Source organism: Emys orbicularis, chromosome 3 (assembly GCF_028017835.1).
Source record: "Emys orbicularis isolate rEmyOrb1 chromosome 3, rEmyOrb1.hap1, whole genome shotgun sequence".
Taxonomy (NCBI): domain Eukaryota; kingdom Metazoa; phylum Chordata; order Testudines; family Emydidae; genus Emys; species Emys orbicularis.
This window is the reverse complement of record NC_088685.1, coordinates 98117091-98144512: the sequence shown is the minus strand read 5'-3', so window position 1 is coordinate 98144512 and position 27422 is coordinate 98117091. Positions and strand designations below refer to the sequence as shown.

At 40.2% G+C, this 27422-nt stretch overlaps 1 protein-coding gene across 1 annotated transcript in view; it reads right to left on the bottom strand.

The window, feature by feature from the left end:
* RNF217 (ring finger protein 217) overlaps nucleotides 1–27422 on the bottom strand; it is a 92730-nt gene that overhangs the window by 18037 nt on the left and 47271 nt on the right. Inside the window, exons 2-4 of the mRNA XM_065402208.1 lie at nucleotides 26847–27080; nucleotides 18676–18840; nucleotides 3273–3474 (exon numbers count right to left, since the gene is read on the bottom strand). Of these exons, the coding sequence (XP_065258280.1) occupies nucleotides 3273–3474; nucleotides 18676–18840; nucleotides 26847–27080 (601 nt within the window). The remainder of the gene's footprint in view (nucleotides 1–3272; nucleotides 3475–18675; nucleotides 18841–26846; nucleotides 27081–27422) is intronic.

The following is a 27422-nucleotide window of genomic DNA, read 5'->3' as shown; positions in this document are numbered from 1 at the left end:
CTCTGTGTGAAGAAGAACTTCCTTTTATTTGTTTTAAACCTGCTGCCCATTAATTTCATTTGGTGGCCCCTAGTCCTTATATTATGGGAACAAGTAAATAACTTTTCCTTATTCACTTTCTCCACACCACTCATGATTTTATATATCTCTATCATATCCCCCCTTAGTCTCCTCTTTTCCAAGCTGAAAAGTCCTAGCCTCTTTACTCTCTCCTCATATGGGACCCATCCCAAACCCCTATTCATTTTAGTTGCCCTTCTCTGAACCTTTTCTAATGCCAGTATATCTTTTTTGAGATGAGGAGACCACATCTGTACGCAGTATTCAAGATAAAATATAAAGTAATGCACATTAGAAAACATAATCCCAACTATACATGCAAAATGATGGGGTCTAAATTAGCTGTTACCACTCTGGAGAGAGATCTTGGATTGTGGATAGTTCCCTGAAAACTTCTGCTCATTGTGCAGAGGCAGTCGAAAAAGTTCACAGAATGTTAGGAAACATTAGGAAAGGGAGAAGATATCATAATGCCACTATATAAAACCATGTTATCTAAATCCATGCCTACACCTTGAATACTGAGTGCAGTTCTGCTTGCCTCATCTCCAAAAAGATATATTAGAACTGGAAAAGGTGCAGAGAAGGGCAACAAACAGCTTCTAGAGGAGAAGAGATTAAAAAGACTGACTGTTCATTTTAGAAAAAAGACAATTAAAGAGGGATGTAATAGGAGGTGGAAGTGTTATTTACCCCTTCACATAACACAAGAACTAGGGATCACCCAAAGAAATTAATAGGCAACAGATTTAAAACAAACAAAAGGAAGCACTTCTTCATACAATGCATAGCTAACCTATGGAACTCAATGCCATGGGATATTGTGAAGGCCAAAATTATAACTGGTTTCTAAAAAGAATTAGATAAATTAATGGAAGATAGGTCCATCAAAGACTATTATCCAAAATGGTAAGGGACACAATCCCATGCTCCGGGTGTCCATAAACTTCCCATTGCCAGAAGCTGGGATTGGAGAACAGGATCACTCAAAATTGCCCTGTTCTGTTCATTCCCTCTGAAGCATCTGGCACTAGCCTCTGTCAGAAGACAGGGTACTAGGGTTAGATGGACCACTGGTCTGACCCAGTATGGCCGCTCTTATGGCAAAAGCAAAGAGCAAAACAGCTATCAGAAGACCCTAATATGGTTTCAGAGAGAAGGGGACAGGAAGGAAGAAGAGGATAGAGCAAAGGGAAAATAAATGTGTGGCGGGGTAGGGTGGGGGGAGAGAAGGGGCAAAAGGAAGGATGATGAGCTAAGCAAAGGGGATCAGAAGCAAGCAGAAAAGAGAAGGGAGGACAACAGTCTTCCCCAAATAAAATGTAGTAACTCTATAAAATATATTTTGAATAGGAGTTAACGATTCACCAGCATCACATGCTAGTTAAACTATGAGTAACAAACGAGAATAATAAGAAAAAAAATTTGCATTTACAAGAGCATCCTCAAACTGATGCAGAAACACTAAGTAAATAATTTACTCCACCCAACAAACCTACAAGGTAAAGTAATATTATTCCCTTTTTACAGAATTGGCGAAAGAGAGACATTAAAATAACTTGCCCAAGGCCACAAAGAAAGCAGTCAGAAGTCCCCAGATTGTAAGTTAGGAATTCCTCTCACCCAGTCTCATAACTTCCTTCTAGTCCATGTTGACTCTCAAAGGTATTATACTGGTTTTGAAAGTTAAAGTTCAATGAGGTGGCTGGCCATGAATGTGATAGCATTGATGATCAAAAACCAAAATTTTTGTCCTGAGGTACATTTTTGATATTTTAACATTTGCTTTCTTCCTCCTTTGGGATGACAAGTTGTAATGTCAGAAATTTACCCAGAACGGGAAGTTTACAAAAATGTAAATCCAGAAGTGTTGAAGTGTTTCATTTTGCTGTTTTCAATTGAAAGTATTTTGAGATTCCTGAATCAAAATGTTTCACTGCCGCTTGTTTGAACTGTGTCCACTCAAGCTGCCATGGAATCTCATGTTTCAGAGTAGCAGCCGTGTTAGTCTGTATCCGCAAAAAGAACAGGAGTACTTGAGCTTATGCTCTAATAAATTTGTTAGTCTCTAAGGTGCCACAAGTACTCCTGTTCTTTTTATGGAATCTCATGTTCCTCATGACCCCATTTCTCCTCTCTCGGCCAGACAACATCTTCCATGATGCACCACGGTGGTTCAACCAAAGGGGAGATTGTGATTTAGTCTGGACTGTAGAATAGGACAGGGCAAGCGATGTCAAAACTACAACTCCCATGAAGCCCCATAATAGGCACAGTTCAATGTCAAACTGACATGAAATGAAATGTTTTAATTCAGGATGACCCAACTCAAAAAATTTCATTTAGATAGCAGATCAAAAATAGACGATACAAATTTGGGGTGGGGGGGGGGAGTATCAACATTTTTCTGCAGAAAACTGTTTTTTCAATGGAAAAAACATTGACAGGAAATTCTCAGTCAGCTGTAGATGAGCATTGTTTTGCATTAGTGCTTCAGAGGTCTAAGTCTGGTAGTGAGACAAACAGGAGGGTAATATCACTGGGACAATGCCCTTGCTTACTATATAAGACCACCAATGTGGTTTTCACTGCATTATCCAGAAAGAGCTTTCTGATTCTCCCACTAATCAAAACAGGTAGGGTGTGTCTGTGTGTGGGGGGGGAATACACAAAAATAATATGGGACCGAACGCAAAAGAGAAATGTAGAATTCCAGTGTTTAAATCTGAATATTTCATAAAGGATGTTTACCACAGCACCCTTGTTTCTTAGGATACAACACGGAACAAAGGATTAATTTAAATGCCCTAAGTCACAACAAAAGAATACTTAGAAAATGTAAGCACAGGACAACTATAAGTTTATCTTTCCGGAAGTATATGCTTCAGTTCCCCATTAAAATAGTTTTATGTTGGGATGCAAAGTTTTTTCAATTTGCTTGCTACAGTAACACTCCGATTATGAAAAAGTTCCAATACAAGAGAAGTCCATTAGAAAAGTAAAAGTAAAAAAAAGAGCTTATTCACCCATAACCCATTGATTAAAAATTCCAAATGCTAAATTTGTTTATATTTTTAATGAAGCATCTTGAAACAACCCAACTTCTTTATAAGAAGTCTATGATGCATTTTGGACCAATTGTTAATTAGTTAATACTTTTACCACTCATCACTTCATAATGCAGTTCTCTGCAAGGCACATCATCCACTCACCACAGACAGAGCCTCTCACTAATCTCCTTAAATGCGGTCTCTCAGGGAGGTAGCGATATTTGCATCCAAATATACTGAGGTTTGATGTGTGATCTCCAAAGAAACGGAGCTGGCGGTATCTCTCCCCACAGCGGTAACAGAAATTAGTGTTACATTGTGAACAGGTCATGTGGTCACACCCTTCTGTTCTCTGGATGTGGATCTTTATGAGCACAAGAGGAAGAAAAAGAAAATGTTAATTTAATCAAACAAAAAAAAAACCATTAAAGCAGGTTCTACCTAATAATTATCTGGAACAAAGATCAGATGAAGAGTCACAATGAGTTATTCCCAGAGTAACAGTCACCCTGTTACTGTCCCAGCCATTCCATCAGTAATATGATTGGCTTCAATACGTGTACAATGACATTCACACATTTGTTCATAGAGCAGCAAACCTGAATATTTCCCTTAAATTCACTTCTGGAATTCCACTTAGGGATTACCTCCCCAATTATCTCCCCCCCCGTCTTTTTTTTTTTTTTTTTTTTTTTTTTTTAAAGAGAACAATCTTTTTTGCACCCCAGACAAGATCCCATGGGAGTTCTCCAAATAATCCAAATGTTATTGCAGTTTTAAAAGGATAAGAACTCTGGTGATTATTCAGATACATTATTCAGTACTACAACTATAGTTCAATTTAAAAAGTACTGAAAAACATAACTTAGGAAGGCACCTTTCCCCGCCTGCTGACCTGTCATGACACTCTTCCACCTTGAAAATGGAAGTGAGCTCAAGCCCTCCTGGCCTCAAGCATGTTGGTCCCTACTGCAACGGCTGAACTCCCCTTTTCTCCACCTTGCCATCCTAATGTACAAGTTATGGATGTCTGCATGAGGATCCTGCACACTGCGCTTCATGCACAGGGTCCTGCAAAATGTCAAGCTCAGATCTGGTAAAAGTACTTGTAAATTCTTCATTTTAAAGAGTCAGCTAACTGACTGAGAGACACTCAGAAGCAGCTGGATAGTGCTTTACATGTTCTACTCTTGATACCTTATCTCCTACCACACGTTTATGCCTCTGTCTGTTGCCCCTTATACTTGGAGCCACCTTCTGAAAACGGTCCAGCCTCCACCCTTACATCACTCAAATCACTACTAGAAACCCAACTCTGCACCACTGCCCAGTTCTTGCTTTCCCCACCCTCCACCCCCAAAGTACAGCAAAAACAAGCAACAAAAACCCACGGAAACAAGATGTGTTCCTATCTTCACTCAAATTTTAAGTTGTATTTTGTCTCTCCCCCACACACATTGCTCTCTTCCAATTATCAGCAGTTTAAGGGAGGGACTGTCTTCCTATGTCTGAGCAGAATCTAGCATACCTTAGACCAGCAGTTCTCAAACTGTGGGTCAGGACCCCAAAGTGGGTCACAACCCCATTTTAATGGTATCGCCAGGGCTGGCATTAGACTGGCTGGGGCCACCCGGGGCTCAGGTTTTGGCTTCAGCCCTGGGCAACGGGGCTCAGGTTACAGGCCTCCTGGCCAAGGATGAAGCCCTTGGGCTTTGGGCCCCTCTCCCTATGGTGGTGGGGCTCAGGCTTTGGCTCCCCTGCCCAGAGCAGTGGGGCTCGGGCAGGCTCAGGCTTCAGTCCCCCCTCTTGGGGTCGTGTAGTAATTTTTATTGTCAGAAGGGGGTCACAGTGCAATGAAGTATGAGAACCCCCGACGTAGACACTACTATAATATGAACACTAAAAACAACCCCCAACACACTTTTTTAAAATTGAAGAGTAAAGTATTTCTTCTACATCCCCTTCTCTGATATGAGTTCTCCCATATCATCTGTGGCGATTTTACGTCTCTCTTCCTCTACCCCTTCAACTTTTTCTTTATCTCAACAAGCAGAGCCACTGGGGCACTTTTCCTCGGAAAAAGACATGGCATCAGCTCAGAGATCCTTGTCAGTGATACTACTACATCAGGGAGCAGAAGATGCTGAAAATCATCATTAGCATCACATTTTCTCTACACCACCACTTTCAACCACTTTAAAAGAGACCAAAGTATCACTTTTAAAGTGCACCACTTTGCAGAGCCTAGGGTCAAACATGTCTCACACAACAGAATGACGGGTGTTTCTATCACACTACCACCAGATATACCCAATTTGTATATAAAATTGAAAATTGTATAAAAAAATACCTCACAAAAGACAAAACATTTCAAGTTCTGGATCCCAGTTCCTAGTGTCTGCAGTCAGAATAGGCCTCAACCTGAAAACTACTAAAGAGTATCTCAAAAAAATCTTAGCATGCAAGAATAAGGGAATTATCCCTGACATATCTTTAATATCTTTCTTCAATATTAAACCCACCCTTAAATAAACCACTAAAACACATCCATGCACGTACTTAAACTGAGTCACTGCATGATCTTATTGCTGTCCTTGTCCGTCTCCATCCTCCTCTTCCATAAATATGCATGGAGCAGCACAGCCCCACAGTCAGGAAGGCAGCTGGTCCGGGGCACCCCCAAAGCTCAGCCCCATCATCCTAGCTGTACTCCCAGTGGTAGTCATGAAGTAGCTGCCAGTATTAGCTAGCAAGTTCTGAAGGTGCATGCATCTTCAAATTGGAAATTTTTGCTACACACCACTGATGTGACTCTTTCCAAAGCAAATATATTTCAACCTTGATTATCCAAAGCACCTTTTATCAGGTATCATGACCCTGCTTTGGATGTCTAAGCTCAGATAAATAGAGGAGCTCTTCGGTGTCATACAGATGCTCAATGCCGAACTTACTATGGCCTCTGCAGATGAGCAACTAGAATATCCTCACTGAGGGAATCATAGAATTAGAGGGTTAGAAGGGACTGCAAGGGTCATCTAGTCTAACCACCTGCCAAGATGCAGGATTTGGTGCATCTAAATCATCCAAACAGTTGGCTTTCCCACTGCCTTCTTTTGAAAACCTTGAGTGAAGGAGCTTCCACAACCTCCCAAGGCAGTCTGTTCCATTGTCCTACTGTTCTTACAGTTAGGAAATTTTTCCTGAATTTTATTCTGAATTTGCTGTTCTGTAGTTTGAACCCATTGGCTCTTGTCCTGCCCTCTGTGGTAGGAGAGAACAACTTTTCTCCATATGTTTTATTGCAGCCTTTCAAGTATTTGAAGACCGCTATCATGATCCCCCCTTAATGCCCTCTTTTCCAAACTAAACATACCCAGCCTTTGTTCATATGGTTGGCATCCCATCCCTCTGATCATCTTTGTCGCTCACCTCTCAATCCTTTCCAGTTTCTCTACATCCTTTCTATACAGTGGTGATCACAATTGGACACAATACTCCAGCTGAGGCCTAACCACCGCCACGTAGAGCGATACTATCACCTCCCATGACTTGCATGCCAGGCCTCTGTTAATGCAACCTAAAATTGCATTTGCTTTTTTTGCAACAGCATCACGTTGCTGACTCACATTGAGGTTGTGATCCACCACCACTCCCTGATCCTTTACAACAGTGCTGCTGCCAAGTGAGTTATCCCCCATTCTGTATTTGTGCATTTGGTTTTTCTTCCCTAAGGGTAGCACCTTACATTTGTCATTGTTGAATTTCATTTTGTTGTCTATAGCCCAGTTCTCCAATTTATTAAGATCCCTCTGAATTTTAGCTCTATCCTCTAAAGCAGAGGTGGGCAAACTATGGCCCACGGGACCGTCCTGCCCAGCCCCTGAGCTCCCATCCAGGGAGGCTGCCCCCAGCCCCTCCCCTGCTGTCCCGTCCCCCTGCAGTAACTCCGCAGCGGCAGCGGGGTTGCGAGCTTCTACCGCTCTGAGCAGCATGGGGGGGGGGATTGGACAAGGGGCAGGAGGTTACAGGGGGCAGTTAGGGGACAGTTGGATGGGGCGGAGGTTCTGGGGGGGCGGTCAGGGGACAAGGAGCAGGAGGGGTTGGATGGGTCGGGGATTCTGAGCGGGGTAGTCAGGGGGCGGGAAGTGGGAGGGAGCAGGGGCCAGGCTGTTTGGGGAGGCACAGCCTTCCCTACCTGGCCCTCCATACAGTTTTGCAACCCCGATGTGGCCCTCAGGCCAAAAAGTTTGCCCACCCATGCTCTAAAGTGTTGGCAACCCCCCCCCCCTTGCTTTGTGGCATCTGCAAATTTGATCAGTATGCTCTCCACTCCTACATCCAGGCCATTAAATAACACTGGACCCAGAACAGATCCCTGTGGAACCCCACTTGAGACCTCCCTCCAATCTGACATCGTTCAATTAATAGTTACACTCTTTGTTTGTGGTTGTTAAACCAATTATGTATTCACTAAATCGTAGTTCCACTGAGTCCACATTTCTCCAGCTCACTTTTCAGAATGTCATGTGGAGCTGTGTCAAAAGCCTTGCTGAAGTCCAGGTATATTATGTCCACTGCTTTCCCCCTATCCACCAAACCACGTACCCTGTCAAAGAAGAAAATCAAGCTGGTTTGGCATGATTTGTTCTTAGGAAATCTATGCTGGCAGCTAGTGATCACCGATTCAACTTCCAGGTATTTGCAAATTGAATATTTTATACACTGCTCTGGTAGTTTCCCAAGTATTGAAGTCAGGCTGACTGGTCTATAGTTCCCTGGCTCCTTCTTATTCCTTTTTAAAAGATAGGCATTACGTTAGCCCTGCTCCAGTGTTTCAGGACCTCTCCTGTCATCCATAAATTTGCAAATATTATTGCCAGTGGTACCAAGATTTCTTCAGCTAATTCCTTCAGTACCTGGGATGAACAGCATCAGGCCCTTCTGACTTGAATTCATTCAAATTGGTCAGAAGATCTCTAACATGTTCTTTATCCCAATCTGCATCCCTTCCCCTTTATTGTCTATGGTAACTTCCGGTCACTTGTTATTTTTTGTAACAAGACTGAAGCAAAGTAGGCATGTAGCAGCTCTGCCTTCCTAACATCTTCCGTTCCCAGCTCATGTTTTCCATTGAGCAGTGGACCCACACCATTCCTGATCTTCCTTTTTTGTCTGCAGGGATGTTACAACATAAGAAGGAAACTTTCATACTATAACCGAGATGTGTTTTCTTATTTCCAGATAAAAGCTAAATATCTCCACATGCAATATGTCCCTAATTTCCAAAGAAAACAGTCTGAGAAATGAACTGAGATTCCTCACTGAGGCCAACATGGGATAAACCTGCAGAGGCTAGGGGCAACAATAAAAGAAATTACACAGACCTGAGTGTACATCCCCAAGAATACGTACACAAATGCCTCTGAAAGCTGTAAATTTGAAGCAACTGGCTTCACTTTTTCTCCAGTGACTGTATTTTCAATTGTAAAACATTTTCTTCAAAATTTACCACTTTACTGTTATTCAGATTAGTTTCAAAAAATTGGCCACACATCTTTAACATTGTTCCTGGAGCTTCATATCACATGCAGAGACTAACAGTGCCAGATGAAGTCTGTATAATTCAGTCAGGATGCTTAGAAAATCAGAAATGACATTTCATTTGATAAACTTCAGCTCTGGTTCAGATGGGTATTTCTCCCTCCCCCTCTCTAAAATCCTCCTGTGGAGATGGATCATGCAGCTAAAGGTTGGGGAAAAGTAACCGTTAATAGATCAAATGTCAAATGACCTATCGGGCAAAACAGCAGGAGTATGACATGCAATAGACACCACAAGGAATGTGCAGCCCTAGAAATTCACTTTGCTATAATTAGTACATTTCAGTTGCTTGATAAACTTCATTTCTTTGTTATAGAGGAGGACAACACAGAAATGGAGAAAGGAGAATAACCAAACAGAAGACAGTTTGAATCTCTGAAGAATCTATTATTGGCTTAACCCTGCATGGCAACGAGCACCCTTAACTCCCACTGAAGTCAAAGAACATTCTTCATATTACAGGATTAAGCCTACATAGCACTTTTATCCAAGAATCCAACAGTGCTTTATAAAAGGTGGGAAATTATACCCATTTTACAGATGGGCAAATTGCACCATAGAGCTAAATGACTTGGCCAGGATGTCGCATTGAATCAGTAGCAGAGTCTGGAATAGATCTCTAAACTGCTCTAAACATCTACATGGCTATTTTATAACTATGTAATAAACATAAATGACTGCATATTTCTTTACAGTAATTATGAGCTGGCTAACAGGGCTGACTCTAGTTGTGGGGAGGAGTTGCCAATCAAAAATGTTTCTGGCACTCCGAACTGCTCTGCTGGCTAAGTGAGAGTTTCTAGTGAACAATATTTTAGAGCAAGTTACTTAATGAGCTATCAGCTGAAAAGTTAAGCTTCTTCCCCCCCTTTTGTACCACCATAACTATCTTTCCATCCAATAAACATCCTCTTTAAAGAAAGAAGGGGGGGAGGGATAGCTCAGTGGTTTGAGCATTGGCCTGCTAAACCCAGGGTTGTGAGCTCACAATACTTGAGGGGGCCACCTGGGGATCTGAGGCAAAATCAGTACTTGATCCTGCTAGTGAAGGCAGGGGGCTGGACTCAATGACCTTTCAAGGTCCCTTCCAGTTCTAGGAGATGGGCTATCTCCATTAATTATTAATTATTATATAAAAAGCCCTTAAAAAAATCCTCCAGACAAACATTTTCAAACAACTTTACTGTATCATAAATGACTAGCTAACCTCTTTGTTAGACTTCTTTCAAAAAGGAAACCTGCTGTACATTTAAATCCTTTCATATATCTGCACTAATTCGCTTCCCTCAATAAAAACGAGCCCAGAGAGTTCCTTAAAAGATTCAGCTGGAAATACCCAACAATCAACTTTCTGGATTATTTGATGATACTCATGTTAATTTGAATATCTGATCCACAAAAAGAGTAAGTATGTCCTGATTTGTACCAATTTTCTTGTTCACTTAACTTCCTTCGGCTGTTCAAAGTTCCACAACTGTAACTCACCAGCTTTTTTAAGTTTTCTTCTGTCACCCTAAAATGTGTTTTCTCCTAAAATCCCCGGCAAGTTCACATTTTCTACATACGGCACTTCCTTGTTTTATTGTATAGGAACTACATTTGAGGAAGAAGGGGAATTTTGTGGGGGAGTTTTTAACCATACTATTTCAAGAATTTTCAAAAACTTTTGGTTGAGGAAACGGGTATACTAATTATATTCCTTTTCATCGGATATGTATACAGGAGATTTTATACTGCTCTAGACCTCTCTGACTGAAATAAACCCAGGACTTTTCACCAAGAAGCAGAACTATTCAGAAAGTCACACTGCACTAGGTATCCCAAAACAGAACACACAGGATCAGTTAAAAAAAAGCTAACAAATTATTTAGTCATAAATCATGTAATACAGAATCCAAAGAAACCCCAATCCTGCCATTTTAGTTATCATTTACAAATGTTAAAGGCTAAATATAACATATTGTGTTTTGACAGCACATGTTTTGCTTGCTCGTGTAAGCATATCCTGTAGGCAGCAGCTACACCTAAATAAATGTTTCAGTCAGACACAGTAAGGTAGTATTCACTTTCAAAAAATGTAAGGTGGGATTAAAGTTGTGGCCACCCAATGGTGCCTTCTGCTCTGTTGAAATTCCAAAACACCTACCTCAAAATGTTGGAAAACAAGAAATGCTCTTAGAGATCTCCCCAGATATTCCCCAAGGGAACATTCTTGTAACACTAAAAACACCCACCAACTTAAGAAAATCAGAAAAATGCATAAATAAGGTAACACTTTATTGGTGATATGTTGACTTTAGGAAAAGTTGCACCACAACTAACAAATCAGCTGTAATGCTCCACAGGGGTACCGAGGGTTGTGAGGTTCCTCACCACCACTTACCCTTAGCATGAGTAAATCTTGTCTGTGCCTGCTGTGGATCAGTTCCCTGAAACCAACAGCCTCTGGCAACACAAGCGCTGCCTTCCAAGCTTCTATGCCTCATTCTCTCTATACAGATAGTGACAGGCACACAGCAACCCCCAAATACTTGGAACATTGCTACAGCATCCAGCCCTTTATCCACTGAACACACTCAGAATGATCAGACCCGCTGGTAAAGGAATGGTACACATCAGCTTGTAAAATTCAACTCAGTACCAGCACTTTGCTTAAAACCACAGCACTCTGATGTATTGAGAATGAAAACAAGAATAAATTTGCTGTCAAAGAACAGAGATTCAAGTAATAGTGAGTAAGAATATTGGAAACAAATGGTTACATATAACCATATAAAGCAAAATCATAACACACTTCCTAAAAATTAAACCTTAACTAACAAGCTACTCACTTGTCTAAAGTTTCTTACCCAAAGTTCTCCTCAGTGTTTTCAACCAAGGCTGCCTCAGACCCTTTTTTCCTGAAGAAAAATTGCTGTCCTTTTACTTCCTCAGTGAAAGGCGACCAGCTGTCTTCTCTGCCTCACAAATATAGTCAAGCAAACCTTTAGATAAAGTTCTCTCCCCCCAACTCTTCTTCTCTTCTTGTTGTTAGTTTCGTTCTGAAATTCTGACAAACTTCATTTGCATTTAGTTCAGAATCATGATAGGAAGACCATTGCGAATGAGACAACACTCAATTTACATATAAACAAATAGATGGATAAATCTCTCATCTGACAGAAATCCTGTTTTTCACCTTTGCCGGTGACCAGTACCAGGATACAGACTTCAAGAACATATTTTCAGTACGTACACAACTCCTTCCACAATATCTGTACATGCACTTCACAATGGAATAATGAACAGTGACACACCAGTTTTCATTTGAGACCTTACATGACATTCTTTGGTGATCTAGAATGCACACACCAGAGACATGACATTCCTGTATTCCCTCTACACCTCCTTTGGCAGTTTGCATTAAGAGGTTCTTGGGTCACATCAGCATTCCCCCAATACCTAGCTGCTCATACAATGAGGCAGAACTTGTAAGATGGTACCCTTTGGAGGCAACCAATAATTTTACATTATGCCTTCCTGATGAGAATAACCAGCTTGTCTCTTAGGGTACATATACACTGCACTCTTTACTGTGGCGTGTAGAGTACATACAACAAGTGCCTCCCTAGCACGGGTGTAAATACCACTACAGAGGGTGAGGCACTGCTTAGGAAGTATAAACAGGCCTGAACCATGTGGTATGTACCCAGCACGGCTCTCTACATGCCCAAGCAGTGCCTTCCCAGTCTACAAAGCTATTTTTAGTAGCATAGTGTCCCGCTGCCTCCCTGCTGCTGGAATCTTTCCCTGATGCAAGAAAAGGCTCCAGCAGCAGGAAAAGGCTCTGATAGTGGGGAGGCAGCAGGGAAGGGCTCCAGCAGCTTCCCGCTGGACACTTTCCCTGCTGCTTCCCCTCAGGCCAGAGCCAAAGCTCCAGCAGCAGGGAGCTGCTGAAGCCTTTCCCCACTGCCTCTCCCCTGCCACAGCCTTTCACTGACACCCATACCTACACCCCGAAGTGTGGATGCAGCCTGCTTTTCACCAATGCATGTAGCTACATGATCCTTATGTGCTACCACCAGTAGTGTGTAGTTTATACATAGCCTATGTTACATCAAAAGAAGTCAAACTTACTGCCCTGCTTTGCTACAGTTTTTAGTTTCTGAACAAATGACAAACTATACTTGAGATTAAAGCTTTAGGCAAAAATTGTACTCTGGGTTTAAAATATATTGCCATAATGAAATACTGAAATTCAAATATTATTAATCATAAATCCATTCAACTGCCATTCCAACATCACTTGCTACAATAAGAAATTATTGTTTAGCTTTTCTTAGTCACAACAGACCTGGTTCCCTTTCTTTCTCAGCAGATCAAATATGGGGGGAGAGAGAGAGAGAGTATATATATATATATATATATATATAAAAACTAATTTAGTTTTGAAGAAGGTTGGCTCAGTCTCTTCGGTAAAGAGCAATTTCTTTAGACACTTCCTAAGGTATATAAAAAAAAAGAACTTCTACACGTATAACTATTTGCAATGCTATACTAGGTAGGATTCATTTAAAGGATCATCTCTTAGAATCTGTCACAGTTCAGCACAACTACATTTGTATTTCCCCCTCTGGTTCATCCAGGGCACCCACTCTAGCTGTCTAGTTCCACAGCAGTTGCCTCTTGTGGGTGGAGTCTCGCATCTCTCCGATCTTTCTGCCAATACTGTGATATTTCCAGCAAAAGACAAGCTGGCTAAGAAGGCTTCTTTGGTCTTCTCTTCAGAGATGACACACAATCTAATTGCCACAGTTATAAGTTACCACACAGCTTTTTCTAAGCAAGCACATTTTATTCTTCAAGTAAAAGCATTACAGAGAAAACATTAAAAAACAAGAACTACACACATGCTAATAAACTTACCAGAGATCACCCCAACATGGACTCTGGCAGGTGAGCAGTCCAAAAACCCACAAGAACCCTCACATGACACTCAGAGTCACTCATTTATCCAGTTTGGGCCTTTGAAGAGACTGTGAATAGATAATCAGCCAGACAATGGTTTTCTGCTCAAGGCACAGCTTCAAAAGGATGGATTCGAACCCCAAGTGTTTCCTAGGAGATTCACTTCACACATATTGTCCCCAAAAGTCCTTTGACGCTCATACATAAAACTCCACAATAGCACATTTGTATGTTTAATACGAGTTCCCAAAAACAACTAACCACGATTCAACAAGGTTTAACTTAATTCCATTAGTTTTGTCCTAGAAATTGCAGGATATTGTCATATCTGTACTGAAGCTACTTGTATGCAATACAAGTAATACTGCATCCTCTTTCACACGCTCCTCTAACATTCTCCTAGGTAACAGAAGTTCTGGTGGGTTTGTTCAGGAAGGATCCATTTCTGAAAGTGAAGTTCCTTTCCTGTATCACCAGTTCCTGAAGCCTCAGTTTATCCTTAAACTGGGATTCAGATCGGTCTTCAGCTTCTTGGAATATGAAAATAAAGTTTGTGTTCCATCACATACAGTATGCAAATCATTTTACATTATTTCTTTGGTCCCAATAGAATATTCAGTCAGCATTAACATGTTCATTGTCCTTCCACATAAAACAAAAAAACCCCCATGATCTAGTAAGTAATTCACAAAAAAGGCCACACTTTTTTTTTTTTTTTTTTTGGACAGCATTTGGATTTTTTTGCTGGGAAAGGGAGTTGGTGGAAAACACGAAGATGCAAAACACAGCCATTCAAAAAAAAAGATCCAATGGAAGTACAGGAAAGTATAGCTGTACTTAAAAATAAATCATAATATGTTCTCAATTTAACGGATAATACTTCAATCTTGTTTGCTTAAAACAAACAGTAATACCCTACTCCTTTTAATACTTAAGCTTCACTACTTTTTGTAGTATCCTGGTTTAATGGCTGATTTTGACCTTATCACATTACAAATGCTACTGCTTAAGACTATGCAAGAAAGTTGTTTTAATGAGGTACTTCAAGTGAGAATGCACTGGACCTAGAACAAGTTAGGATAGATCAGATGGAAGAGTACATCAGTTGCAGATTCTTCTTCCCCCCTCCTTTTCTAATTTGCATATGGGATTTCCATCTGCTTCAAGATATCCCACTACTTCATATATGAAAAAAAAAAAAAATGTTGTAAAAGTTACAACTGCTATTTCATGGTGCAGCTCACCTTTCCTGAGATCTTTCTATGTGCTTTGAGACCTACAAATGAAAAGTGGTAAGACTCGGTGGTGGTGTACTTTGTGCTACAACTGTTGAGAAATAGCAGAAACACAGCAACCTTGCAATCCTTCTAAGCAGTTATTTTGTTATTACTTGCCAGTTGCACAGTTTTGATCTTGCTTAAACAAATAATATTTTGATACAAACTGGTCAGACTGCGTAAGCTTAGAGAACTCTCTTCTCCTCCAAAGATGAATGCTGAACAACCAGAATTCCCTCTCAGATACTAATGCCGCTTTGGTTTAATATTATGTAGTTAGAGGAGAAAGTCACTACCAAAATGAATTAACAAGAGTGACCTACATGAAAGACAGTACAGCCTCAAGAATTCACTTTCAAATCAGAACACAAAACATTCAACTTTGAAGACCTGCCACATCCATCCTCTGGCACAGTGGGGGGAAAAAATTGTATAAACAACAGTCACACTTCCTCATACACAGATTACAACTCAACAGAAATACCGAATTACTAAACAAACCTCATTGAACTGCAGAAGGGCTTTTATTAACAAAGGTACTTTTCCACACATTGGGCTTGTCTACATTTCAAATGCTACAGCAGCACAGCTACACTTCAGTGTAGACACTACTTATGACGACGTGAGGGGGTTCTCCTGTTGGCATAGATAATCCACCTCCCTGAGAAGTGGTAGCTAAGACAATGGAATAACTCTTCTGTTGACCTGGCGCTGTCTACGGTGGGGGTTAGGTAGGCTTAACTACGTTATTCAGGGGTGGGGGTGGATTTTTCACACCCAAGTGATGTAGTTGGGTCGACCTAACTTTTTTGCATGGACCAGGCCTTTTGTTTCATAGCCCAGCCCACCAAATTCAGTAGACTGAGGAGTGCAAGATTATTATTATTTCCTAAACATGGACCCTGAACTCTTTGGCAAAGTTTTTCCATAAACAGGAGCCCTTACTTTAGGCTCCCAGATAAGTGGCCTGATTTTCAGAAGTTCTGAGCATCCAACACTTCCTATAAAAGTCAATGAGAGATGCCGGGTGCCCAGCACACTTGAAAATAAGCTTCTTTATTTAGATGCCGAATATAGATTTAGGCAACTAACTTTAGGCTTCTATTTCTAAAAAAATCTTGGGCTTTATGTCCAGATGCTCAGATATTATGGTGATGTTGGCCACATAACTACCTAGATATATTGAAAGGTATCGATAAGCAGAGACTCATAGCTGGTCAAAAACAAGTATAAGAGCTTGCAAACAATGTTTTGAAATATTTTACTTTTTTTTGGAAATTTTTCAAAGTTTTGACCAGCTCTGAGAGACTATCATATCACATACTTGAATTTAAGAAAACAGAGAATTTAACAAGTTCACATGCTTTAACATTTGTTAATGGCTCCCTTTACTACATACAAAAGATACCATGAAAATCAAAGAGAAAGCAGCAAAAGTTCTGAGAAGTGGAATTGTCTTTCCCCACTACACATGAACCCATCCACTGAAAAATATGACATCATGGGCATTTCCTTCCCCATAATCAGAACAAACTCAAGTGTATACTGATAAACATCCTCTTCTTATTAAAATACTGTGCAGTTTTCTAGCCAAAGATTTGAATACTTGCCAAAAAAATTGCTTTGTTGAACTGGAAGATTTTACTTTAAAGTTGATGATCATTGCATAATATGACACTAATGGATGGTGATGTCGATATCAGAGAGAACTTGAAAAATTTTACCAAAATCAATGTGAGAAGAGATTGTAAAAACCTCAAGGAGGCCAAACTGGTACTACTGGCAAAAATCTGGGGTCTCATACAGATTTAAGAAGGCTGGTAAATAAAGCTCAGTTTTCACAGTTACTTTAAATACATTTCTGATTATTATCAATTCCACAACAAAAATGTCAAGGTGGAGTTACAGTTGAAACTCCATTAGTCAGTTAGAGCAACACACATTAGAAATGCTGTAATTATCCCAAAACTAAGCACTATAAGCCCAGGAAATTCAGAGTTAAGATTAACTTTAAAATAAATCCAAACATGTTAAGGTATGGAGATCCTCAGATGGGGGCTCCAAACCACCTTAACTCTGTGTTTGTAGTGACATCATGTGAGAAAACAGACAAAATGTTTGTCTTTAAACATAAAATTAATCTAATCTGGGGCCCTGAACACTAAAATACCTTCATTTTAATCATCATGTTATTGCTTGGTATCACTACAGGGCAGAGTTAAGGTTGTTAGGATGCCCTATCTGTGCATTTTCCATTACTTTAAAAGAAACCCAAACATGTTAAGGTAAGGTTAACTCTAAATTTCAAGCTTTATAAACCCAGAGTTTAGGGACAGTTACAATATCCATATGATGTATTTTACTTTAAGGAAGTGTACTTTGTGAATTGCCCTTTCTTAATTATTAAATTTCATACATGAACAGTAAGAAAGAAACCCAATGAAAAAGTTACCATAATATTTTTCTAATCATTTGAAAATATGAGGTATCAACTTTAATTATTTTTTTATTTCACACTTTTGTGGCCAGACTACACAGTATGCTGTATCTACTTTACCCCACCTTAGAACACCACAAAAAGGCACCACTATATTGGCTAGCTGAACTGGATTTACGGTTGCTTTGCATTGCGGCTGGAGTGTATGTTATAATTTTACCCTCCCTTCCGCCCTATCAAATCCCTGAGTGCACTTCTCGCCCTTGCCTTATCAGTATCCCCCTTCCTCCTGTCCCCAACATACCTGTACATTCCCGCACCAGATTTCCCCCCTCCTTCCTGCACACTTCCCCATGCACAAGGTTTCCCCATCTTAGACTCCCTGATGAGCAGATCTGTTGTCATGGGAATGCTTTTTTTAAAACTGAAATATTTAGGATAAGTGGTAATTATTGCTGCTATTTTTCTTAACTGAAAGTTATGATGACAGAGACTAGGGCATAAAATCTTTGAATTTCTCCAAAGAACTGCCTACTTTCATAGTGCCAGCCATCACCTCTACAAACAATCAAGGGCTGCCCTTAGGTAGGATGTCCTCTTTCAAAATAACCCCCACTTCCCATTGTTTATAAATAGGAGTAAAACCACCCTGCCCTAAGGAAAGGTCATGGCCTCCCATGCTGCTGGAAGTAGGAGAAGAGCAATATAAAATTCAGGTGAATGAAAACAGTAGTCATCTTTGCTAAGAACAGCCTGTGGCCTCGATCCCATCTGAACAGTGGGAAAAGGTGGCCATTTTGAAAGAGGAAAATTAATGAAATTTGCTTAAGTAGAACATTCTTCTTAACTGAAAGCTGCTTCTTCAGCAGAGACTGAAAAAGATTATGAAAAAGTGACCATTAATCCTAAAAAACACTTCAACCACGAGAGAGAGTTTTAACTACAAGGGAAATATGAAGAGGGGTACTAAATTTCTTAAAGGACCTATTTTTAGAATAATGTTTACTTCATATTTACTTGTAAATTCCCAGAAATTTCATTCTCAACTCCGAGAATAAAGCAATATAATTTTGTAGAAAATACACTCTTTATACATAAATCAGGGATTCAACCTTTTTGTTAAATTCAAAGCTCAATCTTATTTATGCAGCTGGAGCCCAGCACCTCCTTAATATGCATCCATTCCATTATATATTTGCTGAAGTAACATTAAACAAACAGAAGCCTCAGTTTGGATAATTATTTAGATTATTCAAATGCAATTCTGAAAGCTTATGTTGTGCCCTAATAGAGGATAGCTTACCTTGCATTTTGGACATTTCTGGGCATTCCTTTGCCCATGTTCAATCTCACTGGCCCAGTGACGCAACAGCTTGTCTCCCTTTTTGTATTCTTTACAGTTAACACCTTCATGCCAGGGAGAGTGGCACTTAAAACACCAGACAAATTGGCAGGTTGGACACTGGATCTGCATAAACAAAAGTGAAACAAGAAAATACCAGACAAATTTGCAAGTTGGGCATTGAATGTCTGTGGAAAAATCACCACCACCATTATAAACACCTTTATAATTAATTTTAATTAAGATCTCAATTTCATATGACAGCTAAGGTCAAACAAACATAAAAGACTGATAATATTTAAAAAAGTATACAAGAAAGTACCAATTTAATTTATAATTCTATATGTAAGAAATTATATTAAGAAAACGTTAAAGCTTCACAATTAATTACTCAAGATCAGAAGATGTCAAAGGCTCCAATCCTTAAACAGGGGCTTAACTTTAAGCACATGAGCAATCCCACTGAATTCAATGGAATTATTCAAATGCTAAGTGTTTTGTTAGATTGGGCTAAAGTTAGTGTTGAATGCACAATTCTGCACTCTGCCCTTTTGTGAATAAGCAGTTTGGTACAAACCTTCGTTATCTGATAGATAATGTGTTTTCAGGTAATATCATAGCTTTTTCTACAAACTTTAATACAATTTAAATGCTTTAAATTAGATGTGTAACATTTAGTATTTTTCCTTCACTATTCTGATTCGCAAAATGGTGCATTCACATTTTGAAGATTTACAAGACTTAATTTTCCATACCCTGTACCTAGTGTAGTAATTTACATCTGCACAGAGCAAATAGTTTTTGTACTGAGGTAGTACCTAGAGGCCCCAGACCTATTGTGCTAGGCCCTGTACAAACACAAAGGTCTGGTCTGCACAAAGTTGCACCTGTTTAATGTGAGCTAGGATTCTAAATCAATTTAACTAAACCATTGCAACTTGGTGTTCTGACAAAGGTTTATCTTGCCCCTATAAGTTTACAGAGGCAAGTTCAACTAATTCAATCAGATTTAAATGTATACAACAGTGTACCCAAGGGGTAACACAACCACTCTAAAATGTGTGTGTAGACCAGCCCCCCCCCCCAAAAAGCCCTGAAGGGCTTACACTGTCTTCCTACCGCTCTCATTTAATGGTGTTTTCATCTACTTTGCACAGGTACAAATGAAAACCACAAAGCAAAGAGGTAGAGAATCAGTGCCAGAATTCTGATGCAGGTTCTCCTCGGTAAACTATGAATTTTAGTATTTTAGGCTGCCATGCATTACATACTCTCTCTCTAACAAGTACAGCCTTCCTTACGTGCAATTCAAAGAATGAGACAGTTAACTTTGCTGTTAAGTTAGATGGCCTATATGATACCACAATATGAAGTAACTTAAATTTTGCTTTATGTAGGTTGTGTAAATGTCATTTACTTAGTACTTTCAACATATAATATTTTCCAGTCTTTGAACTCAGTAGTGCTACACAGTACTACAAGATGCTGCATATACATATACAACATTGTAAAAATAAAATATATTGCACTTGACAAGAAGTAGGTGATCATGTAATTAAAGGACTATTGTAGTCTTCAAGGAAGGCAGCACAAAGATTGTGGAAAAGAGTTAATATATTAATAGGAATGTTTCCATGATTATTTAGGAAAAAAATGAAAGCTTGTTTGCATTTAAGTACTTCTCTGCAGCATTTGTAATCCAAATATTGCAGATTGTGACAGGTTTCAGAGTAGCAGCCGTGTTAGTCTGTATCCGCAAAAAGAACAGGAGTACTTGTGGCACCTTAGAGACTAACCAATTTATTTGAGCATACGCTTTCGTGGGTGACAGTGCATCAGAACATGAAAGTCAAACTGACTGATCTTCAATGTCCAAGATAAATACAAAAAGTAAATAAAAGCAGAAGAGTATATTTAAAAAAAATTCTGCTAGGAATTTGATGTGCTATAAGTAACTAAATTTTTGTTTCTTTAACCTCCTGGCCCTAGGTAAAATTTCTAAAGTACTTACATGACAGAGGAGCTTAAGTCCCATTTTTCAAAGAGACTTTGGCACTTAGTTATGGTATCGCTACACTTAAAACACTAGTGACACAGCTGCAGCTGCACTGCTCTGATGCTTCAATGTAGACTCACTACAGAAACGGGAGGGGTTCTATCATCACTGTAGTTAATTGACCTCCCGGAGAGGTAGTAGCTAGCGCAATGGAAATCTATCATCCTCGTGCTGTCTACAATGGTGGTTAGGTTGGCATAGCTATGTCGCAAAGGGGTGTGGATTTTTCACAGAGATGTAACTATGCCGATGTAAGTTTTCATTGTAGACCAGCCCTCGGTCTCACTGAAAGTCAATGGATCTTTGGCTCTTCTGTCACTTAGGCACTTTTGATGATAATGTAATGCATAATGGAGATAGTAATGCCATAGTGATAAGATTAGAGCTGAATGTAAAATTGGGTTTTTTTGGTTCGGTGAATGGTGGACTTTCCAACCTGGAACTTGTGTTTTATTTTGTAAAATAAATCTAGCTAAGTTTCTAAACAAAAACACAAAACATTTTGTTTAGAAAATATAAAAAACCACCACGGTTACTAACCTTCCGTAACTGTTTTTCTTCAAGATGTGTTGCTCATATCCATTTCATGCTAGGTGCGCATAGGTCAGCCCCCACAGAGGGAAAAATCTCCAGGAACTGTGCACGTGGTACGCACACACCTAGCATAGAATCGACATGAGCAAGTACTCAAAGAAGAGCAGAATACCAAAACCACATTTTTCAGCAAATAAACTATCTGTCTGAAAAATTTCACTGAGCTCTAAATAAGACCCCTTTAAAAATAACATTAAATATCCCTATGGGAAAAGTAATACCATATAAGACTGTTTCTGCAAGTACAGAAGCAACTCCAAACAGTCACTTCCAACCCTGTCATTTCATGATTCATCTTTGACAGACATAAAACCACCCACTTAGAGAGCACTTCCTACCCTAAAATATTACAAAATTTTAAGAGTCAGGTGAAACCCTATCATATTTATTTGAAAGCTTGTGAAATACATTCTCCAGAGTTACAACTTCATAGAATAGCCAGGTCGTGAACATAGGTATGCAGGGATACAAATATATCCTATTTTAAAAAGGGATGACAAAATTGACAGGCCCCTGTATCTCCCCTATGTTGAAAGTTACATTTAAAGATTACATTAATCCTTCCCCTTCCAGCTATGCTCATCTCTTCCCAATACAAACATTCCCGGGATAAAATTCTACAAAATTAAAAATATTGAAGCCTCTGCTGGGTTTCTTGCTGGAGTCAGTCTCATGGTGCCTGGTTTTTAAACAAGCATGCATACTTCCTATTGCTCTGCCTGTCAGAAGCATTCCTGTCACCAGACTGCTTTTTAAAGATATGGACATTTTCAGCTGTTCAAAGAGCTTGCAGAGTAGGATGCTTATTATTTTCAGTATCCTACCTTCTCAGAAGACTGATATAGGTTTGCATACATCCCTAGAGGTCAACACACAGAGCTCGTAGCTTTAATTACTGGTCTACCAGCCTAGACAGTGTCCTCCAAACTTGTTTTAAAGTCCTTAAAAACTTTCACTTATCACTGCTAATAGAAGTAGTAACCTATGCTGAGCTGGTATTCTACAGTAGATAATGACACATTGTGCTACATTTGTGATTTTTCAGTTTGTGATCTCCACTCCAAAATGAATATGTAGCCATAGTTACCTCTTCTAAAAACTGAAGACCTTCAGCAGTTGTAATAGTTATAAGGCCTTCCAAGCTTGGCCAACTGCTGCTGAGTGTTTCTCAGTCTATCTGTAATGCAGTAACTTGTAAACCCCCTAACCAATCAATTCCAAAATTTAAAGGAAACATTCTAGGCACCAGTGGCCAGAACTCTATTGATTCTGGGGAAAATCAGTTAACACTTTTTACTCCCAGCCCCACTGACTGAATGGGTAATTAGGCCCACACCACAAAATGAGTTTGAAACCCCTGAATTAAATTCTAAACTTCAGGGCAGCGAGTGTCCCTTAACTCTATGTTCATAGAGTGCTGACTACAATGGGGCCCTGATCTTGATTGATGCCTCTAATAATCTTTGCTAGAATACAATCAACAACAACTGATCTTTAGGCTTTAGTTTGTAGAAGACTCATCTGCAGCAAGGAAAACAAACAATGCTGAGATTAGTATGAATTTAGGTTTTAGAAGGTATGTGAATAATTTGTAATAATTGTTTTCAAACTGTATTAATTATTTTGAGTATGTGAGTATGCTTTTTTTTTTTACATCTAGTAAAAGTGTATTCTTGGTTTCTAAGAGATACAAAAATCCCCCCCCCCCAATTACTATTCAGAGTAACTGAATAGTAACTGAACTACTGAACTACTGATACAGTATTTCTAGACTTCAGTCCCACTGCTGATGTTCTGTAAGCCTCACATATGTAAGCTGGTTCTTCTGAAGGCAATATATTTCCTGTTACTTATTCAATGGTGAATAGGAAGAATTTCCTCTGGTGTAATTTACAGATGGAGTGAGGAGCAGGGAAAAGAGGCATTCAGCACAGTAACAGCAGCCCAGGAGGGTAATCTTTGTGGGCACAGCAGCAGTGACTGGAGAGCTCTATAAGTCACACATTTTATTGGTGAGAGAGATAAATAATTCCAGAAAATCTGATGAGCAGTGATCACATTAACTGCAAACAGAGCAGCTACTCTGATATGCATTGAGACATATGACCAGACCTGCAACCAGCCATTTCTTTCAAATGTAACTAGTAGAAACAAAAGCAGGTGACCTGAATAGCTCATGTGAGCAAGCTGTCCAAAGGCTGCCATTTTCAAGTATTTCCATCTGGAGGACTCTGTCACAGAAAGATTACTGCTTTTTACCAAATTACACAAATGTAGGATAGCCTCAAATGAACTCGGTTCCACAAGGACAAGTGGAAAGGCATGATTTTCAGTCACTCTGAGGGAACACAATCTAGCAAGTCCAGACTTACCAAATGGATCTTAGACCAAGTCTACAAAAAAAGGGGAAGAACACTTATAAAGCTACAGTAGAACCTCAGAGTTACGGACACCTCGGGAATGGAGGTTGTCCGTAACTCTGAACAAGACGTTACGGACTTCAGCCACTGGGGGGGGGGGGGGGGGGAGGGGCACGCCTTGGGGCTGCGCCGGGGGAGTGAGGGGGAGTGGAGTCAGGGCTCCGGGCAGTGGGGGATCATGGCTTCTGACCCTCAGGAGCACCAGGGCTCAGGGCTTTAGATCTGGGGGGAGCGCTGGAGCTTGGACTTCACAGCCCCGTGGCTCTGTTCCCGGCCTCTGGCCTGGGGGGGGGGGGGGAGTGAGGGGAAGGGGAGTGCCGGGGCTCCCCATGGCTCTGCTCCTGGTTTCAGTGTGGGGGGAGGAGGGGGGAGCGCGCGTGCATGCTGGGGCTCGGACCCAGTGCTCCATTTGTAGCTAAAAGGCGAGCCCCGGTGTCCCCTCACAGGGCTGAAACCCCGAGCCTCAGCGTGTCACCCCCCCCCGCCCACACACACACACACACACATCTAAAGCCCTGAACCTGGTGCTCCCAAGGTAATAAAGTATTTGTGTGCGTGCGTGTCTCTCTCTCTCTCCCCACGCTGCTGCCTGATTACGTCCGGTTGCAGAGGGTGACTGGTTGACCGGTAAATCCGGAACTCTGGTGTTCATATCTTTGAGGTTCTACTGTAAATGCAGTAGTCTATCCAACAAGGATAAATGTAACAAAAGAACTAATGTTACCATGAAGCTTTATTTCACACAGTCATATTTAATTCTACATTCCTTGGGGAAACGCCTACAGTTTCAAAAAAATATATATTAGGCCTCATTCTCCAGTCTGCTCTGGCAGCCCTAGACTGAGTTTAATAGGCCACTTAGTGACTCTCCCTGTCTAGGACGAGACTAGAAGTGTAAGCACTGTGATCAGTGTGTCCTTCTACCTCAGTGATATTCAGCTGCTGAATTGTCCCTTGGGGACATGGACAGATAGTATAAAATACAACTGTTGTAAGGCTGCTCTAATTTATGCTCTGAAGAAGCCTGATGGCTGGAGTGCCTGAGGATTTTGAGAGGGAGGGGTAAAGATGACAAATACCTTTACACTACTCCTAACTAAGCTGATAAGCACAGCTTGGTCACAGCCCAGGAAGCTGTCATTGTGAATTCAGCTTCCCTTGAGCAGGTGTCTATACTGCAGCTGGGAGCGAGCTTCCCAGGGCAGGTGGACAGACCCATGCTAATGGGGCTCGAGCTATCACGCTAAAAATAGCAGTATGGACGTTGCGACTCAGGCTGTAAAGCCCACCTGACCCCGTAGGCTTGAGAGCTCAAGCTCCAGCCCGAGCCACAATGTCATACTGATATGTTTATCACTATAGCTAGTGCCCTGTTAGCATGAGTCTGTCCAAGCAGGCAAGGAGGCTCATTCCTGGCCGCAGTGTAGACACACCCTGAGTGACCTGAAACCCAATGAGACACCAGCATATTCCACAGACTGGAAAATTTGTATTATTGTCATTAAAGCAAGAAGCAAAAACAGTGATTGTGACAGGCAAGTTACAATATTCTTAATCATGAGCTGGTAGTTTTCTTTCATTTACTAACAAATGTTTCCTAAATTAACTGATAAAATACTCAGAAGACAAAGGATGATATCTTGAGTGTCATGCCCAGAATCATGTCGCCCTTTGAAATAACTCTGCCATTTGCCACCATAGAGGGCTTTCTAGCACAGATGGTGGTGACTCAAGGCACAGAACATGCTACACATATTTGCAGCTTATTTAGAGGTTACCAATAATATGTAAATGGCAGTAAGTAGGCTCCAATAAAATAAACTAATAAAAATGTGGCTCTACTATATAAAAAAGTGCTGTCATCTTTAGTATTTTACCATAAAGTCATGGAAAGGGAGAGTGAAGAAAGAGGAAATGAGTAAAATAGTTGTGAAAAATGTGTAATATAACTGCCATCCTACATGTTGCTTCCTCAAAATGGTGACAAAAAAAAAAAAAAAAAAAAGCAACAAGATTTAAATTAAGTAAAAAAAATTAAAAAGGGGGGGGGGGGGAGAGCAGTGTTAAAGACAAAACTAACACTATTCCTCAGATATGGATTTTTTTTCTCCCCAAAAATATTTAATGCCCACTGTTGAAAACACATGTTTAAAACTTAATCACTTATCATACACATACACTTGCTCTCAGAATGTTAAGCAACTTTGAGAAAATCTAGTACAAGTGACTAGTACAAGCGACTGGACAGTAGTTACCTATTACTAGTCATTTTTGCATTATGCATGTGAGTTTCAGTCAAACTGTAGACACAGTGGATAGCACTTTGCTTTTTTGGCTATGAGCATATGTACCGTCATCATCTTAATATCCAGTAAATCCCCTCTCAGAGTATTATGTTCTGGCATGACAGAAGGACAGATAAATATTTGATACATCTTTTTCACCTCTACCTTCCTTGATACTCCGGTATCATACCTTCCTCAATAGGGTAATGGAGAATTCTAAGCAACTGATAATCAGATTACCTTTTGGGAATTTTAAAACACTTATCCATTAAAAAAATAAAAAGTTGCACCTATAAGCAAATGATCACAGAGCAACATAGCATTCCCCAACACATAGGGCTTTATACTTGTACCTAAACATTTTTGATAATGGTGAGAAGTTGACTGGAGTTGTGTGGCTAAAAACTCTGGTTAATTATGAAAGTCCATCTTAGAGCCCCCACCTCTTTTCTGACCAAACTGATGTTCAGTTAGTGCACAGAGGAAAGTGAAGGGCTCAGTCACCTTTCAAGGTACCATGAAAATTTAATGGCCAAAACTGTTCTTCTACCACCACAAGAAATAAATGATAACAAGAAAGTTCAAATAGACAACTGAACTGTTACATGACTTGACCAGTTATTCAGAGGTATCATACTATAGATTCATATTCTAAATCACAGCTTACATTAGGCTCCAGTAATGGAGGAAAGCCCATTTAATGCCCACCACATGCTGTCCTACTTTTGCTGCTCACAGCTGTGTCATCTAATCCATAGGTTTGGTGAGCATGCTCACTTTGTATTTGTTCTCCAATTTCGTTGGGGTTGGAATGTGACCTCTCCTCCTGAAAGTGGTAAAGTGTTTGCATTGAGGGCATGGCTTGGTGCTGGAGTCAATACGGCTGAGTTCCAGGAAGTATTTATACTTGATGATGTCATCATGTGGCAGGTTGTAGAGGACAGTTGTTTCATCCAGGTATTCACTGCACTCTGTGATTGGACAGTTTATATCTGCCTGTCCCAGCTGCACCTGCACGTAAATAGAAGGGTAAAAAATTACCAGGTAAGAGATCAGATAGCTGTGGAGCAAGTATTCCATGTCTACTATGCAAAAAGTAAAGCATTTCCAACACATCTTGTGAACTGCACAAGAAAATGCATTTGTTCTGAATTCTAGCTATCTGTACACTAACAAAAAATGCCATTTTATTTTAAGTTTATCTTGAACACATTCTGGAAAATATTAAGTTTTGCTTTTCTGTCACATCCACATCAGTTACATCACATGCACAAAGCATATGTATGTGTGCCAGTGAGGCTATATTCTAACATTTATCTTTTATATTGGCTATTGAGAGAGACAGTCTAGCTG